The 19,088-nt window shown below is 36.1% G+C and overlaps 1 protein-coding gene across 3 annotated transcripts in view; it reads right to left on the bottom strand.

The window, feature by feature from the left end:
* Nucleotides 1–19,088, bottom strand: part of LOC139147056 (conserved oligomeric Golgi complex subunit 7-like) — a 148,812-nt gene that overhangs the window by 4,774 nt on the left and 124,950 nt on the right. For all 3 annotated transcript variants that reach the window (XM_070717905.1, XM_070717907.1, XM_070717908.1), the window contains 3 exons: nucleotides 3,075–3,189; nucleotides 2,027–2,164; nucleotides 1,675–1,765 (listed from right to left, as the gene is read on the bottom strand). In XM_070717905.1, coding sequence (XP_070574006.1) covers nucleotides 1,675–1,765; nucleotides 2,027–2,164; nucleotides 3,075–3,189 — 344 coding nt within the window. The remainder of the gene's footprint in view (nucleotides 1–1,674; nucleotides 1,766–2,026; nucleotides 2,165–3,074; nucleotides 3,190–19,088) is intronic.

Here is a 19,088-nt window from a genome sequence, read left to right as displayed (position 1 = left end):
CAATCAACAGGATGTTGCAAAACATTTTTGCATACAATTCTAACACTTAACAGATTATCACTGGTACCATATTTCATAAAGTTTGATCCAGTATTTTACAACACTATGAGATCAACATCTGTATCAAGTTTCATCACAGTTGATGTTGTATTAATCTGTGGCTATATCACCCTAATTAGGAAAGTTCATTACTTATGCAATTACAAATTAATAAAAATGACACTGATAAATGTCTGTTTCAATGTTAAAGCAATGTGAGCTTAACATCAGTTAACATCTGTATAAAGTTTCATGAATTTGATGCAGTCCGTATTTCTTGACATATCAGCCTACTTACGAATCTTCAATAATTGACATGTTACTGCTACATGACGTGAAACAAATTGACGAGCATATGTATGAAATAGGTCAATGTCCTTGTACCAACTTTGAATGATACTGGTGGAAATATGTCTGAATTATGGCTCTGTACATTTGAAAATTGTAACAAAATCACCGCCATGCAGCGATATTTGATCTTACTGTTTAAAAAATCAACATGTATATGTATGACGTAAGTCAATGTACATCAACCAACTTTGAATAAATTTGCTTGATACATGTCTGAGTTATGGTTCCTGACATGAAAAAATTGGAAAAAAAATGGCCACAAGGCAGCCATATTGGATCATATCACATAACAAACTGAGATGCATATCTATGACATTAGTCAATCTCCTTGTATCAACTTTGAATAAAATCGGTTGAAACATGTCTGAGTTATGGCTCTGTACATGAAAACATCGTAATAAAATGGCTGCCTAGCGGCCATATTGGATTGTATCACATAACAAATCGACGTACATATGTATGACATAGGTCAATGTCCTTGTAACAACTTTGAATAAAATCGGTTGAGATGTGCCTGAGTTATGCCTCTGTATATGAAAAAATCGTAGTAAAATGGCCGCCTGGCGGCCATATTGGATCATATCACAAACAAATTGACGTGCATATCTATGACATTGGTCAATGTCCTTGTACCAACATTGAATAAAATCGGTTGAAACATGTCTGAGTTATGGCTCTGTATATGAAAAAATCGTAATAAAATGGCCGCCTGGCGGCCATATTGGATCGTATCACAAAACAAATTGACATGCATATCTATGAAATTGGTCAATGTCCTTTTACCAACATTGAGTAAAATCGGTTGAAACATGTCTGAGTTATGGCTCTGTACATGAAAAAATTGTAATAAAATGGCCGCCTGGCGGCCATATTGGATCATATCACAAAACAAATTGTCGTGCATATCTATGACATTGGTCAATGTCCTTGTACCAACTTTGAATAAAATCGGTTGAAACATGTCTGAGTTATGGCTCTGTATATGAAAATATTGTAATAAAATGGCCGCCTGGCGGCCATATTGGATCGTATCCCAAAACAAATCGACGTGCATCTGTATGACATATGAAGTAATCCTTGTACCAAGCTTGAATGAAATCGGTTCTTGCATCTTTGAGATATCTGCGTGAACGGACGACGGACGGACGCACGCACGCACGCACGCACGCACGGACATGACCAAACCTATAAGTCCCCCCGGACGGTGTCCGTGGGGACTAACAACGATTGACAGTCAAAGATAAAAAGTAACGCATATGACAGCAAAAGTCTTTGAGTACTTACTGAGAAACTGGCATCTTCAGCAGTGTTTCTATTGATGTAAGAGATGAGTAGGCAGGAATTCCTAGCGCATCCAGAACATTGCACAGATAATCTAAAAACATAAATAGAGATAGTAATTATCAATTTATTGAAAAGTTTGTGTGTGTGTGTGTGTGTGTGAGAAAACACATATGTACTGTACATCTACAACTGTATATTCATACATCATACAGACATCCTTTGTCAAGCTTGTATGTACTGTACATATACACATACACAAATCCTTTTCCAGCCTGTAGGATAAGCTTGCAAAGCTTGAATTGCTGTACACATTGGGAGCAAAATGTATTTTCAAGTGAAGCTTGAAGCTTACCTATATCTGTTGTCAATTGTTTTGTTGCTTGTGAAGAAACTTTTGGAATCTTAAGTATTTGTTCAACATAATGATGCATTGCAGCCCTTGCAATTGACCCGATCCACTGGTCAACAACAGTTTCCTCTTCATGACTTCCTAAATATGATGAATAATGAATAACCAAAACTTACATTACTAAAGAGGTTATAGGTCCTTCATCATCCATGCCCCAGCTGTGTCATGTTTGTACAAGAAATCAGTTACCCCAAATTAGTGCCACTGGTGTATAACTTGTCTTTGATTTAGAGAACAGACAAGGACGCAAACATGGGTTTATGTAAGATTGGCATTACTAACCATTATGTTGAGAATGTGACTGAATATGATACAACACATACAATTTAGTACAGTACCAGCATTCTTTGAATGATATCACCTTCATTTAACTCTACAAAGCAACTATGACCGGATTCAGAAATGAAGCTTATCCTGTAAAAGTTTCATCAGGCTTGGCCCATGAAATTGTCCAGAAAGCTCTTTATGCAAGGAAGTTGCTGATTACTAGTATTTGGTTTATCTGACTGATTTTAAGTAGCAGAGAAAAATATTTTAAATCACTAATATCTCCTTGAGAAAATTCGAAGAAATCATCTTGCATTGATCATTTTTGTCCAAATCGAAAGCAAGTGGGATGTTACCGCATAAAGATACATGTACTATACATTTTATTATGGCTTCACACTAATCTATGCTAATATCAAATCTCAGATATCAAACTTTTCAAAACTTCTGTTTTGTCAACTCTGTAGATGATTTGACAGCTTGGCATTGTTTAATCCATGGGGAATCTGTTTGCATCACTGGTAATATATAAAGTGCTATTTGACAAACATTTGTCTTGAAGAAAATTATCACTGTCTCTGTACAAAACTTTTAATCTCAACATTTCAATGTACATCTCACCTCAATGATGATATAATAAATCTCCAGCTACCATTTTTTTGTAATGTTAACGTTTGACAATAATTTAATACTACAAAAACATTTTACCAAACAACTTGATTACCTTCAATACTTGGAAATGGTAGTTTTCCCATTTTCAAAGCTTTCTCCAATGCCATGTTGTCCTGTGTTGTGAAGGATTCTAACTGTTGCGGCAGGGTCATCAGATACTGTCCAATCTGGATAAAAAAAAGCATTAGTGATATTGTAGCGGCTATGACATCAAAATTGTGGTGTCAACGATGTGTAATATGCTGTACGCAATCAATATGTGCTGATGGTGTTTGTGACAAATGAAACATAGTAGTCAACTTGTGGAGATGTTATTTTATGTTTGCACATATTCAGTTTTGAACTCTACTAGAAAAGAAGAATGAATAGAGTGACAATAAACAATGCATACATCTCAGGAAATGTATTTATAGATATGTAGACATATATCTGTAGACAACAAATATACAGCTTGCATAATTCTCATATGTAATCCCATGGTATTTTTCTGTTTGACGTCATCGTATACAAGACTAGTGTTTTTTGCGGAGCCGTACAACTTAGAGCCGAAGGCAAGCAGTTGTGTGGCTCTGCGAAAAAACACGAGTATATGATGACAGAAAAAAATTCCACGGGATAATATTTTTATCACATGAACAGTCTTCTTATTTTCTTTTAAGTAGATGGATCAAAATTATTGCAACAAATTGCATGAATTTTGTCGCGATTTGTGTTTTAATTATGTAGAATACTTTCATTAAATTAGTAAAGCGGCCCATCATGCAGGAGATACTTTCATTCATCCCATCAAGTTGAAATTTTGAAACATCAAATGGTATTTCTACCAATCAGACATATGGATTTGGTCTCATGAACATGTCAATCATTGTTTCACACTGTACTGATGCCAAGGTAAGTCAGCCATCACGGCAGACATAGCTTTCACTGCACTAGCGACGAATAACCATAGTTTTCACAGTTATTTAGAATATTTACAAATACATTTATGATGTAAATGCAACAACACTATCAACACAGTAATTCTCATTTTTAGAGATGCCGTGGCTTATTTTGAAAATACCACACAAGTTTACGACCTTGGCGAGTGCGAAAGATTCTGTTCAATGATACACATAGTACCACATTGCATGTTTGAGGCCACAACGCTGCTGTCACCGGTCTCCACCAGCCTAAACTCGTCAATCACAATCTTGGTCGTCAATGTTTTCGTCTAACAGACTTTGATGTTTGCAGTGACACATATCTCGCCTCTTGATACATCCTAACTTTGTAGCTTGACAGAAACTCTGTTCTGTTGAGTGTTATCTGAGTCAACTTTCAAAATTCACAGCGCTGCTGCAGAATTAAGACCACAGCTTGACAGCTTATGTCTTCTCTACAGCCTTACACTGCAGGTTTGATTCTGAGTGAGAATTTATGGAACTTTTTGTAAGATATGAAGGAAATTTATCGTTGTTAGTCAAATGTCTTTATTCTTCTGCCTTCTATGTCACTTTCCCGAAAATTATACGGTACTTATTTATTAAGATGAACTAATGTTGAGGTATAGATTTGCAAACCTGGAACCAGGATCTCCGGGTACAAAGTCCACATTGAGCATTAACACGACTCAACTGGAGCTGCGATGTTACTGAGGCATTAAAATAAAATGATCGACGGTATCCCCATTCGATTCTCGGGAATAGCCATAGTTTTAGTGACTGAAATTTCATTACATGCCTTGTATGTTTCCATGTCTGGATTTATCGGGTCACATTTTTGTAAAACTACTGCCAACGATACGGAGTTGCTCACATTTGATCAGTGTCAGTACATACAAGTATTGGTACCAAAGATCAAGGATGAACATTGTTTGTATCTGTTCAGCGCAGCAAAATTCTATGTTGATGTCACGATAATGATTTCTACACAGTACAACCAGAAAAACAAGAATGATAAAAGCAAATAAGGTCTGCAACTTAGGTACTGGAGGTCAACTTTAGAAACATGCATATCAAATTCTGTAGCAGTGGGACAAGCAGATTCTAAATACATTAGCAAATACCACTAAAAAATAAGAGAAGGCTTGACAAAAAGAAAAGGTGGGAGACTGGGGAAAAATAGTGTAAAAAGGATCGGGTAAAAAACATTAATGCTATCTCATCAATCTTCTACATCCCCACTTTGGATATCAAACTTTCCACCCCTTGGTATTGACTGTGTTTACATAAAGAGCTACAATGGCAAGATGGCAGAAAATGTAAAGTAGGTGAGCTATCTAAAACCTTGGGGATTTTTTAAATGCTATCAGTGCTGTCATTCGAATGTAAACAGCACTTAAAGCCCCAACTCCCGTATAAAAGCGCGAGAACCTACGAGAGTGGTCATAATGGTGGGATATTCAAACGTACTCGGTACGCTCTGGACGTCGTCAATAAAAACCGTTAATTTAGAAATTTACCGATTAATTTTTTTCTTGGAAATTGAGGGATATGTGTATAAGTATTTGGAGCACAATATACTTCGTTTCTGACGAATTAAATTTAAAATGACGTCTGGAACCAGGAAAAGGATAAAATATTTGCCGGTAATATCGCCGGTATAACGTTCGATGTTCAGTTTGAATCTGCATGATTGACATGATATGCAAATTGCAAATGAGTCATGAGCTATACGTTGTTTACTTTTTACGTACGTAGCGTTGATCGTTCAACGCGGGGAAAAAACACCAAATACTCAGAGCGTACCAAAAGATACAAACGCACACACACTGTGTATAATAAATGCATGCAAACACATTTGATTAGGTAATTCTCTTTTTGGAAAATTTGTTGGTCCTGAAAAGGACCGTTTTCATTTATGTTGGCCTACCTGAGCCGTACATTTTACAGACAGGAAGGTCTATACTATCATTTATGCCCGACATAAAGTACGTTTGGTATGTTCGGGTTGAGACCACGGACAAGTACCAGCACAAATTCTGGCATGATCTCTCACTTTGTCTACACTGTCTGTATATCTTCTGTCTTCTTTTCAAATTTCAAGTTTTACCCTCGAGTCAACGTACTGTTGTAAGCGCAATCATCGCAATCATCGGCAATGCGATATGCGTAACTATCGCTTACGCTTAGGTGTTTCCAAAAGTGATATACATTTTCTTTCCCGATCTAAAGCCGTGCATGCCTATGTGACCCAAAACAAGTAGCCTCCAGAATCCAATATGCTGACAAAACCGGAATTTTTTTGACGCCTGCTATCGCCTTCGGCATATTCGGTCGTCACTGCTGGGTCACTTATGCTAATCAGACGTCAAGTTGACAAACGTCGCCGGCGGCAGCTGAGGTCACGTCAGTCCCATAAGTTGCACTCAAATGTCCGCGCTCGATCCCATCACAGCTAGCTCCAATTCATTCCTGGCAAAGAAAATTCCCGAGGCTACCTCTAGTGCTCATCAGTGACCGCTATCTTCATAAAGCCAGCTGACATAGTGTGATTAGCAGTCTGACTCTGACTACCACGCGTTTGTAATGAACTAGTATCGCGACTGAGTGGAGAGTGTAGAAGTGCAAGTGCACTCGATTTTGGCGGGATCGTTCAAAGTAGCGAAATACTAGAACTCACCATTTTATAAGGAGGGATGGACATTGAAATGAATACTCCGAGAGATCATGCGATCACTTTATTCTGATTTTATTTTAGGTGATTAAATATTAACAGGTTTGATTTCTAAAATAGGTATTTTTCGGAAGCTTTTTGAAATAATCATAAGAAAACAAATCGACACCACATTTCATTTCGGTCACCATAAAATGTGTAATCGAAGCCGGGGAATAGTCGTCGGTACCCTCCCATCCGCGACAGCGCCGAGTTCATGAGACAACGAAATTTTGAAAAGGAACTACTACAACTACCGTCCAAGAACTGTGGAAAACTATGTTTTATAATGGAGACACAGCCCTGCCTCGCTAAATTAAGGTTGAATAAGGAAAGGATTGTTTGTAAGACAAAAGCTCTACAAAATTTGGTAGACGACTCGGCCGTTGAGCATCGTGGTAAATGTCCAACGTCGTCCATTGAAATAACCACACTCGATAAATTTGGACATCTAGTAGGCGAATTTGCTGTTCTTTTAGAACTGTTTTGATTTTTTCCCGTTCTTTCCTGCTCCAGTAAGACTTCGAAAAAGTCTATGTTCAAGACAAACCTATAGGGAAATGAGTGGATGTATCGTATGGAAAGTAAACCGTAAAATTGGGTGAAAATAGTATACGTAAAGTCGCCGTGCAGTCAATGTTTACATTATGTGGCGTGCACGTTCTATTTTTGGAGGTGTTCAACCAGCTGTTTTAATTTGCTACTTTTTGTTCACAATGATACCATATTAGTTATGTTTTGCTCCGCCCATTTTTATCGATTTTTCTCGGTAGGGCCCTACCGAGAGTTAACAGTACTTAAGTTAGTTACAGACAGTGAAATGCCTTCAACTGTGGGAGATGATTATGACATCCTGAATTATCCTGGATCCAAACTTCTTATCAGTTCTTGAGTGTCTTACATGGAAAAGTTGCAAAAATTTGTCCGCAATAAAAAATTAAACCTCAGCTTTGTTTTCTGGATCAAATTTCACAAAAAAATTGATACCAAATATGGCAAAATTATGTTCACAGCCTGAACCACTGTCTCACAACATATCCCGGATTTGTATAGGCCATTTAAAGTCCCAACTTGGTAACATTTTTAAAACACATTTTTTAAAGCCAATGGTCGATATTTGACGTGGCGACTGTGCGCGGATCGCGAGATATCGATAACACGTCCTCAAAAAGTAAAAGTTTGAATTCCGGTGGCCCACCTAAATTTAGCTTCCAAACATTGAACATTCAGCACTGGGCCATTGTCAACTAAGTTAGCGAGTACGAGTCTACGCTAACACTGCATAACGCCACAGTACCACTCGCGCGTCGGTAACCGGCTATGCCCCTAGGGAGAAAATCGAGTCTTACTGACTCGGCAAAAAAAAACGAAAAAGAAAGTTTGCTGATTCCACCAGAATTTGCATAGGTGACTAGTACAGCTGCTGGGGAAACTATCGGAGAGCCTCAGCGTACTTACCCATTGATGATCGATGCATCGATCGCACAGAGATTAACCCTTTCTACAGGAAAATTATCTAAATATTAGAGTACATTTGACTGGAAAAAAATGACATTTCATCATGGAAACGCCCTGGATAATAGCAGTCGACATACCTAAGTATAACACATCTTTGCCTTGCTAAGAGTGCACTGCACAGATAGCCAACTCGAGTCGACAATGCAATACAATACAGTGGCAATGGACATTGACAGGATTTCTACATTTTGAAACTGAATATGGCAAAACCTACCTTGACGCAGTTGGAGATGATATCAGTGATATAAATCTGAACTACATTTTCTTGCATATTCAAATTGGAAACATTTTTACGAAACGGAACTTAGTTTCAGCCGACAGGTGGTCTCAGCACTGGCAGACGACAAAATGTACCGTATTATACGGTAGTCATCAGCGGCGACTAATATTTTACATGTAAAAAACTGATATGTATGTGGTATTGGTAAAAAATACAATATCACTGATTGAGAATAATGAAAAAGACAAAAACTAAGGAGAAGTTTCTAAAAACATATGGCCAAAGTCCCTGAAGCTACAATAGACATGGATACAAAATTAAGTATTTCCTGACTGTATGAACTTATCTCACTACGGTCATCCTTGGGACCTGTAAACCAAATATTAAAGCTGTCTGACCAGCGGTTCTGAAAAAACAACGAACCCAACAGTTGACAGAGCTCTGCTGTGTAATGTAGAGAATAACTTTTTGTGACACATGTATTGATGAAGAAGGTGGATATCTTTGATAGCTCATTTCAGGATGGCCTGACCAAAAATGGCAAAATTAGCTCCAAAAAATACAATATTGATGATTCAATCACAATTTTGATAGATTTTGATAGAACCTGTATACCAAATATCAAAGCTATCTAGCTATCATATGAGTAACTTTTGAGAAACAAATATTTTGACCAAAAAAGGCAAAAATTGACCCAAAACTACAAAACTTGAAGATTTCATCAAATTTCAATATATCACACTAACACCAGCCCTAGGAACCTGTATACCAAATATCAAAGGCATCAGACAAACAGTTTTGAGAAACACATTTTTTGACCAAAAATGGCAAAAATTGCACCAAAAATACACACATTGCAGATTTCTTCTTATATTCAATATATCATATATAGTTCATCTGTAGAAACCTGTATACCAAATATCAAAGCTGTCAGACGAGGGGTTTTGATGAAATAAAGTTTTGACCAAAAATGACAAAAAAATTCCTTAAAAATATAGATTTGCATATTTCATCACAATTAGAACAAGTCATCGTTGATGACACAGTTCCCACTTGTTAATGGGTACTTTGATTACAGGTCTTCAGAGAGGATAGAGTCCTCTTCATTAGGTCTGTGATAAAAATACTTTTGAATAAATTCGCTTGATACATGTCTGAGATATGGTTCCTGACATGAAAAAATCGTAATAAAATGGCCACACGGCGGCCATATTGGATCATATCACAAAACAATCAATGTGCATATGTATGACATAGGTCAATGTCCTTGTACCAACTTTGAATAAAATCGGTTGAGATATGCCTGAGTTATAGCTCTGTACATGAAAAAATTGTAACAAAATGGCCACATGGCAGCCATATTGGATCGTATCACAAAACAAATTGACATGCATACCCATGACATTGGTCAATGTTCTTGTACAAAGTTTGAATAAAATCGGTTGAGATATGGCTGAGTTATGGCTCTGTACATAAAAAAATCGTAATAAAATGGCCGCCTGGCGGCCATATTGGATTGTATCACAAAACAAATCAATGTGCATATGTATGACATTGGTCAATGTCCTGGTACCAACTTTGAATAAAATCGGTTGAGATATGCCTGACTTATGGCTCTGTACATGAAAAAATCGAAACAAATTGGCCGTACGGCAGCTAAATTGGGTGGTATCACAAAACAAATTGAAATGCATATCTATGCCATTGGTCAATGTCCTTGTACCAACTTTGAATAAAATCGGTTGAAACATGCCTGAGTAATGGCTCTGTACATGAAAAAAATCCTAATAAAACGGCCGCCTGTCAGCCTTATTAGATCGTATCACAAAACAAATCGACGTGCATTTGTATGACATATAAAGGTAACGCTTGTACCAAGTTTGAATGAAATCGCTCCAGGCATCTCTGAGATATCTGCGTGAATGGATTGATGGACGCACGGACACACGCACGGACGCACGGACGCACGGACGCACGCACGCACGCACACACGCACGCATGCACGCACGAAAGGACATGACCAAACCTATAAGTCCCCCCGGACGGTGTCCTTGGGGACTAACAAATCTAAGGTGTGTTATCCCTAGGGACCTGTCTACCAAATAACAAAGCTGTCTGACCAGCGGTTATGAAGAAGATTTTTTACCAAAAACGCCTTTTTTGGCATTAATTTGCATATTTTCAACAATAACAAAAAATTAATAAACGTTGATTCTCAAAATCATATTTTTCATCTACACAACAAATATCAAATCAGTAAGTACTGCGGTTCTCAAGATATTTGAGTGGATGGACGTCTCACAAATGGACATACATCCATACATACATACATACATACATACATACATACATACATACATACATACATGCATACAGACTGACAATGGACGCCGGACGGATACCCAACCCTAATAGCTTCTATAGTAGCTAAAAACTATCCTGAGGTAAAGACATAATGCTGTATATAAAGTCTTCGCAGTGGGAGGTAAATTAATTGCGTCGTTTGAACTTATTATGGACTCCCTAGAATATTGTTAATCAGCACAACAACAAACCTTCGGGGGATATTGGGTCATAATCAGAAACAATCGTAAAACTTTGGGATGTGACAAATACGCTCCCGAAAAAAACATGTTTTTATCAATATCTCGCGATCGCGTGCAGTCGCCACGTCAAATATCGACCCTTGCCATTAAAAAAACATGTTTTAAAAAAGTTACCATGTGGGAGTGGCACCCACTTCAAGGTCACAGACTGAGAAAATTCACTAAATTATACAAATTTGGGGGTTTCCCAACACTTTGAGCATAAGATTTATCTATTAACTAATGACATCCTTTGGGACTTTTATACCAAATTACAAAGCTATCAGACAAACAGCGCTTGAGAACAAGTTTTCTTGACCAAAAATGACAAAATTGTCTTAAAAAATACAAATTTACACATATCCAACTATTGTCATCCCCTGGGCATCTGTACACCAAATATAAGAGCTGTATGTCCAGCAGTGTTAAAGAAAAAATTTTACGATTTTTTGACCAAAACTGACAAAAATTGCCCAAAAATGGTTATTTTGCCAATTTTGTTGTAACCTCAACAAATTTGAAGGGTAACACCCTTGTAAATATCCAACCCAAATTTGAGAACAATTGGACCGGCAGTTTCAGAGAAGAATTTTTACTTAAAACGAGAAAAATAACCAAAAAAATTCAGCAAAAATAAAAAATTTGAGATATCTTCACGATATACATAAAATTGTATAAAGGCAAGTTCTTCACAGCATTAGTTGGCATGCAATAGTCATAAATCATTAGCAGCATACTGTTCTGTGGACAATACACAACTTTTACTGGCTCAATTTGGAGTTGGAGAGCAAACTCAAAATTAGCCCAATTATGATAAAATATAACTCAATTTGTTATGATACAAAAACCAAGAGTAGGAGGAGAGTTCAATCCAGCCAGAGTTGGAAATTCCTCAATCATCATGCACTGATTTAAGAGACTGAAATTTGAACAGACAGACACATAAAGACTAGTATACAGCTTGACCTGTTAGTGGCCTTGGGATGATTTGCTGTAAATTTAACAAACATTTTATGTAACATAAGTACTTGGAAGTGAATACAAGCGACCTAACAGCAGATATCGATAGGTCCACTGTGTTTATGTAGAGAATAACTATTTTTGACACATGTTGATGAAGAAGGTGGAAATCTTTGATAGCTCATTTCAGTGGCCAGAAAAAAGTGCCTAAAATAGCTGCAAAAATACACAATTCATAATTTGAATACATCACATTGGATCACCCCTAAGAACATGTCAACCAAAGCTATCTGACGAGTACTTTTTTGAGAATGAAATTTTTTGACCAAAAATGGCAAAAGTTGCCCCCAAAAATAAAAATTTCAGATTTCACCATAATTCCAATATATCATATATTAAAATAATCCCTTGGAACCTATACACCAAATATTAAAACTTATCGACTCGCAGTTTTTGAGAAACACATTTTTTGACCAAAAATGGTAAAAATTGCCCCAGAAATACAAAATTGCAGATTACATCACTATTTCAATAAATATCTATCATTTGGATCATCTGTAGGAACCTGTATACCAAATTTCAAAGCTATCAGACGAGTAGTTTTGGAAATACATATTTTTGACCGAAAATGGCAAAAATTGCCCCCCACCCTATACAAAATAACAGATTTCATCAGAAATTCAATATATATTACTTAGCTCATCTGTAGAAACCTGTATACCAAATTTCAAAGCTATCAGACCAGTACTTTTTGAGGAACATATTTTTTGACCAAAAATGGCAAAAATACCGTCAAGGACAGTGTGCTCACATTTGGTTTGAAATGTGTCCATTTGAGAAATATTTAAACCAGGAAAAACAAGAATGTCAAAAGCAAATAAGGTCTCCAACTTAGGTACTGGACTTCATCTTTAGGAACATGCATATCAACTTCTATAGCAATGAGACAAGCAGATCCTAAATACATAAGGAAATGTCAACAACAAAAAATAGACAGAGAAGGCTTGATAAAAAGAAAAGGTGGGAGCGGGTAAAAAAATGTACAAGGGATCTGGTAAAAAAGTAATGCTACCTCATCAATCTTCTAGACCCTAGCCCCTCCTGAATATCAAATGTTCCATCCCTTGGTATTACATAACGCCAGATGACAGGAAATGTATTTAAAACCTTGGGGAGTTTTACTTAATTGGATGAGTGTTATCATTCTAATGTAAACAGCACTTAAGTTAGTTACAGATAGTGAAATGCCTCCCACTGTGGGCGGTGATTACGACATCTGGAATTATCCTGGATCCAAATTTGTCATCAGTTCTTGTATGTCTTACATAGAAAAGTTGCAAAAATTGGTCCAAAATGAAAAAATTCACCTCAACTTTGTTTTCTGGATCAAAATTTCCTACAAATTGATACCAAATATGACAAAATTATGTTCACAGCCTTCAAAACGGTCTCACAACATATAGTCAGGTGGCTTAACAAAAATATCGTTACACGGATGACAAAAGTGCCAAATTTGCTACAGAGGTTCGCATACATGTGTAGATCAAAATTAGCTATTGCTCCAAAAATTTGGGCCAGCGGAAAGGCTCGATGACGTCATAAATTCAAAATGGCCGCCATTATATTGCTTAAAATGGTAAAATACTGCTAATTCAGGCAGTTTTCAATATTATTTTGAATAAACTGACACAAACATCCCAAATTACAAATACAACATAAAATTGATGCAAATAAATTATTGTGATGACGTCATAAAGCCAAAATGGCCTACCAAATTCAAAATATCCCCCATAATATCGTGTGATAATGTTCAATTACTGTTGATGAAGCCTGTGTCCAGCATTTTAGTGCCTGAACTGAAATTAACACCCCAAATTACAGACAAAACATATAATTGATGCAAATTAATTATTGTGATGACGTCATTAAAACAAAATGGCAACCACAAATTACAAAATGGCCTATTATGAAGTTAATGCTTAGTAAAATAGCCCATTTATATGACGATATAATAGTTTCAAGGTAATGTACAATTTGTCTTGATGATCCGTAAACTCAAAATAAATGATAAATGTACCAAAACTTTGCCAATAAGCTCAACACAAGTTGCAAACTATTATGAAATTATTGATTATTTAAGAATGACCTCTGTCTGAAAAATGAATCAATGTAAAGGAAATGAGGGCAACTTTACATATCGGTTCTACCTTTGAAAGTGTTACGATATAGTGAGTAGATCAATAGTGGAGTGATTTCATGATAACGAAAAACATGGCGAGAAAGCGGTGAATAAATCATGCCTTGACCCTGGTCATGTGACCTTGGCCCCCGAAAAAGGTTTTGTTTGTGATTTTGTTCTACAGTAGTTCTCTTTTTAGAGGATGTACTGGCTTAAAAGGGTTTTATGAACAAAGAAAAGACTTTTTTTACTTTTGAAGCTAGCTTACCTTGCTTTTTTTGCAGCTTTCGTGATTTTTGATGAAAAGCGTCTTTGCCTTTCGTTTTTGGTATCGTTTTGCTGTTTGGAAACATAAAATATAAAAAACGCCAGGAAGAACATAAACAGAAATTCGAAGATTAAACAAAAGCAAGAACTCAGAAAGATTCTTAGATTCATCAAAAATCTTGCAAATCAAACCTTACCACATGTTGAAATCAACGCATCAAGCAAAAGCTTGAAATTTATTCCCATTCCGAATTGCCTATACAGAAAAATTGTCCTATCAGATATCAACAAATCTATTCGCATCATAAGAGTGTGCAATATCATGAGAAACAAACGATCAATTCATCAATCAGACATCTGTTCTAAGATAAATCCAATGTCGACACTACTAACGGCGGAAAACCCAAAATTGTAAAACTGTCTCGAAGCAACTTAGTTCGATAGAGGAAATTCCATTCGCAACCCACATCAGAAAGAACACAACTCTAACAGAAAAGACTGCTCTGAACAATCTGTCTGAAAACAAATAAATCACAATAAAACCCATCAATAAAGCAAGAGATATAGCAATTGTGAATACGACAGGTGACATTAAAGAAAGTTATAGACAGCTGCGAAATGTACACTATTACTGTACATTAAGGCAACACTTGGCGACATTAATATACGGTGGAAATTGTATATGATATCGTTTATCTGCGACAAAAAGAACATTGGAGAGGTGATTTACAGTTTCCCCATTCCCATAAGTAGAATAATTTGTACAACGCGATGGTATCTCCTGCCAAAAATACACATAACCCAAGCAGAAGGAACAATCATCATCCAACGTCTCAATAGAAATGGCTGCTCGAGCCCAATAAATCAAATCTCGGAATTTCTAGACTTTGTCATAAAACCAATCATGCAAAGACGACTTACATATATCAGGGACACAAAAACTTCATTAACTGGTTAGAATCAATAAAAATACAAGCAAACTCTATTCTGGTAACATTAGAAGTGTTATTAATGTAGAAAAATATGCCAAAAATGAAGCCATAAATACAGCGATCGCAGCGTTGGACTCTGACACATTACCAGTCAACTGATACGATACAAATAAACCACCAACAACGTACATGAAAGCCTTACTGTCGATTATTCTGAAACGCAACATATTTTAATTCAACTGAGAAAATACAACAAATCTATGGATGAAGCATGGGCTCACCAGAAATAGCTGATATCACATGCCATGAAACGGAGAAAACTATATTAAATCCCAAATCCGGTCAAATATTCGTATGGAAACGTTTAAGAGGAAACATTTTCAAGATTTACTCAGGAACATAACATTATTTTATAACATTCAGAACATTTGTCGGGGAGTGCAACACCCTGTACCCGACGTTCAACTTGGGAATTTATAATTGAACATTTCATCGACAAATCTAATACCTAGACATTGTGGTCTTCAAATGTCAGACACGCAATCGAGAGAGATGGCTCGATTGTAAAACCCACACAAACCATCTGACAATATTTATCAGCCACCAGCCTTCAAATGCTTCATTGAAGGAGAATTACTCAGATATGTTCGCACATGCAACAACAATACGGACTTCATAAAAAAGGTCAATTTCTCAACGCAAAAACTTCAACAATGTGATGACAAAAAGCAAGACATAGCTTGTGTCAAAAAGAAGTTAATGTAACAAAACCTCAGCCATCCTCCAACAACAAAACTAAAAGTAATGATGTAACAAAAACCTTGTCAGCACAACCTCACCATAACAAGCCTAATCAAACTATGTGATAAGAAACTGGAAAATAATGAAGGACGATTATACGCTGGCCATGGTTTTACAGAGAACCTATAATAACGTATAAAAGAAAGAAAAACATACACGATATCCTCCTTCAAGCAAAATTCAAACACAAGGAGAGTACCAATGAACGGTCTGAGCAACAATTCACGCAACAATCAGACTACAACATAATGATCTTAGCATCTCTCCTTGATGGCTACCATCAAACTAAGCATGTTGGAATACAAGACCATTCAAGTGACTGAAGAAGGGACCTCACTTTGGCCCGAAATGCCGCTAGGAGGAATCACCAACATAAAACCTTTTTTCTGGGACCAAGGTCACATTATGAGGGTCAAAACACTATCGATTCACTGGTTTCTCACCATGTTTCCCTATCACGAAACCACATTGATCTACTCACTATACCATATCATAAACAAGGTTGAACCAGTGTGTGAAGTTGCCTTCATTTCCTTTTATAGCGATTAGATTTTTTAAACATAGATTATTGTTCAATAATAAATAATCTCATAAGAGTTTGTTATTTGTGTTGAACTTATTGGCAAAGGTTTGGTACATTTATTTTCTATTTTGAGTTTATGGAATATTAATACAAATTGTACATTACCTTGAAACTATCATTATGTCACGTAATTGGGCTATTGTACCAGCATAGTGAAGTTCATAACAGGCCATTTTGTAATTAGAGGTTGCCATTTTGATTTTATGACGTCATCACAATAAATAATTTGCATCAATTTATGTTTTGTCTGTAATTTGGGGTGTTAATTTCAGATCAGGCGATAAAATGCTGAACAAGCTTGATTAACAGTGCTTAACATTTTAGACAATGTTACGGCAGACATTTTGAATTTGGTCGGCCATTTTGGCTTTATGACGTCATCATAATAATTGATTTGCGTCATTTTATGTTTTACCTATAAATGAGAATGTTTGTGTCAGTTTATGCAACAAAATATTGAAAACTGCCTGAATTAGCAGTATTTTACCATTTTAAGCAATACAATGGCGGCCATTTTGAATTTATGACGTCATCGAGCCTTTCCGGTGACCCAAATTTTTGGAGCAATAGCTAATTTTGATCTACACATGTATGCGAACCTCTGTAGCAAATTTGGCACTTTTGTCATCCGTGTAACGATCTTGCTGTTTTTTGTTGCTAAGCCACCTGACTAATATCCTGGGTTGGTGTAGGTCATTTTAAGGTCACAAACTGAGAAAATTACCTAAAATATACAAATTTTGGGGTTTCCCAACACTTTGAGCAGAAATTTGTCTGATAACATCCCCTGGGACTTTATACCAAATTACAAAGCTATCAAACAAGTAATTTTGAGAACAAGTTTTCTTGACCAAAAATGACAATATTGTCTTAAAAATACAAATTTCTATATTTCAGGACAATTTCCACATATCTAACTATTGTCATCTCTGTACGTAAAGCTGTCTGTCCAGGGGTTTTAAAAAGAAAATACTTTTTAAGATTTTTTGACCAAAAATGACAAATCGCTCCAAAATAGTATTTTCCCAATTTTGTCATAATTTCAACAAATTAGAAGAGTAACACCCTCGCAAAGATCCAACCCAAATTTGAGAGCCATTGGGCTGGCGGTTTCAGAGAAGAAGAATTTTTACTGAAAATGAGAAAAATCACCAAAAAATTCAGCAAAAATACAAAATTAATGATATCTTCACAATATTTGTAAAACTGTATAAGGTTCACCTAAGGTACTTACACACAAATTTTCAGAGCAATCAAAAGAGCAGTTCTTGAGTTAATTAATTCTTGACCATTTTCACATTTTGTAAGCTCATTTGCATAATTTTGGCAATGCAGACTTCATTTGAACAAAATCCTATCTATAGCCCAGGATGCATCAACACACCAAATACCAAGCTGAAACTTGCAGCGGTTTGCATGTTTTTGATGTTGACGGACATACTGTACATACATACATACATACATACATACATACACACATACATACAGACGCCATCGACTTCAGCTTATACGATAAACTCACATTGGTATAACCAAATGTGAGCTAAAAACTGCCCCAGAAATTCAAAATTGCAGATTTCATACATAATTATAATAGATATCATTTAGTTCTTCTATAGGAACCTGCATACCAAATTTCAAAGCTATCAGATGAGTAGTTTTGGAAATACACATTTTTTGACCAAAAATGGAAAAAATTGTCCCAAAAATACAAAATTGCAGATTTCATCCGAAATTCAATATATATTACTTAGTTCATCTGTAGAAACCTGTATACCAAATTTTAAAGCTATCAGACCAGTACTTTTTGAGAAACACATTTTTTGACCAAAAATGGCAAAAAATTGCCTTAAAAATGCAAATTTGTATATTTCTGCACAATTTGTACAAATCTTAAAAAAATCATCCTTAGGGACTTATGTACAAAATATCAAAGCTATCTTACTGGTAGTTTTGAAGAAGATTTTTAAAGATTTTTTTACCAAAAACGACCAAAAAATTGCCTTAAAAATACAAATATGCAAATTTCAGTACAATTTGAACAAGTCATCGTTGATGACACAGTCCCCACTTGTTAATAATGGGTACTTTGATTACATGTCCTCAGAGAGGATAGAGTCCTCTTCATTAATTAGGTCTGTGATAAAAATACTTTGATACAGATGGCGCTCAATGGCCAAGAATGAGTTCCATGGTGATGAAAACATAAAACCAATGTAGGCCACCATCCTAAAGTTCATAAAATGAGTCAACTAGGAATTAATCAACAGGATGTTGCAAAACATTTTTGCATACAATTCTAACACTTAACAGATTATCACTGGTACCATATTTCATAAAGTTTGATGCAGTATTTACAACACTATGAGATCAACATAAGTATCAAGT

This window comes from Ptychodera flava, chromosome 13 (genome assembly GCF_041260155.1).
Source record: "Ptychodera flava strain L36383 chromosome 13, AS_Pfla_20210202, whole genome shotgun sequence".
Taxonomy (NCBI): Eukaryota; Metazoa; Hemichordata; class Enteropneusta; family Ptychoderidae; genus Ptychodera; species Ptychodera flava.
This window is presented reverse-complemented; position numbering and strand designations above follow the sequence as displayed.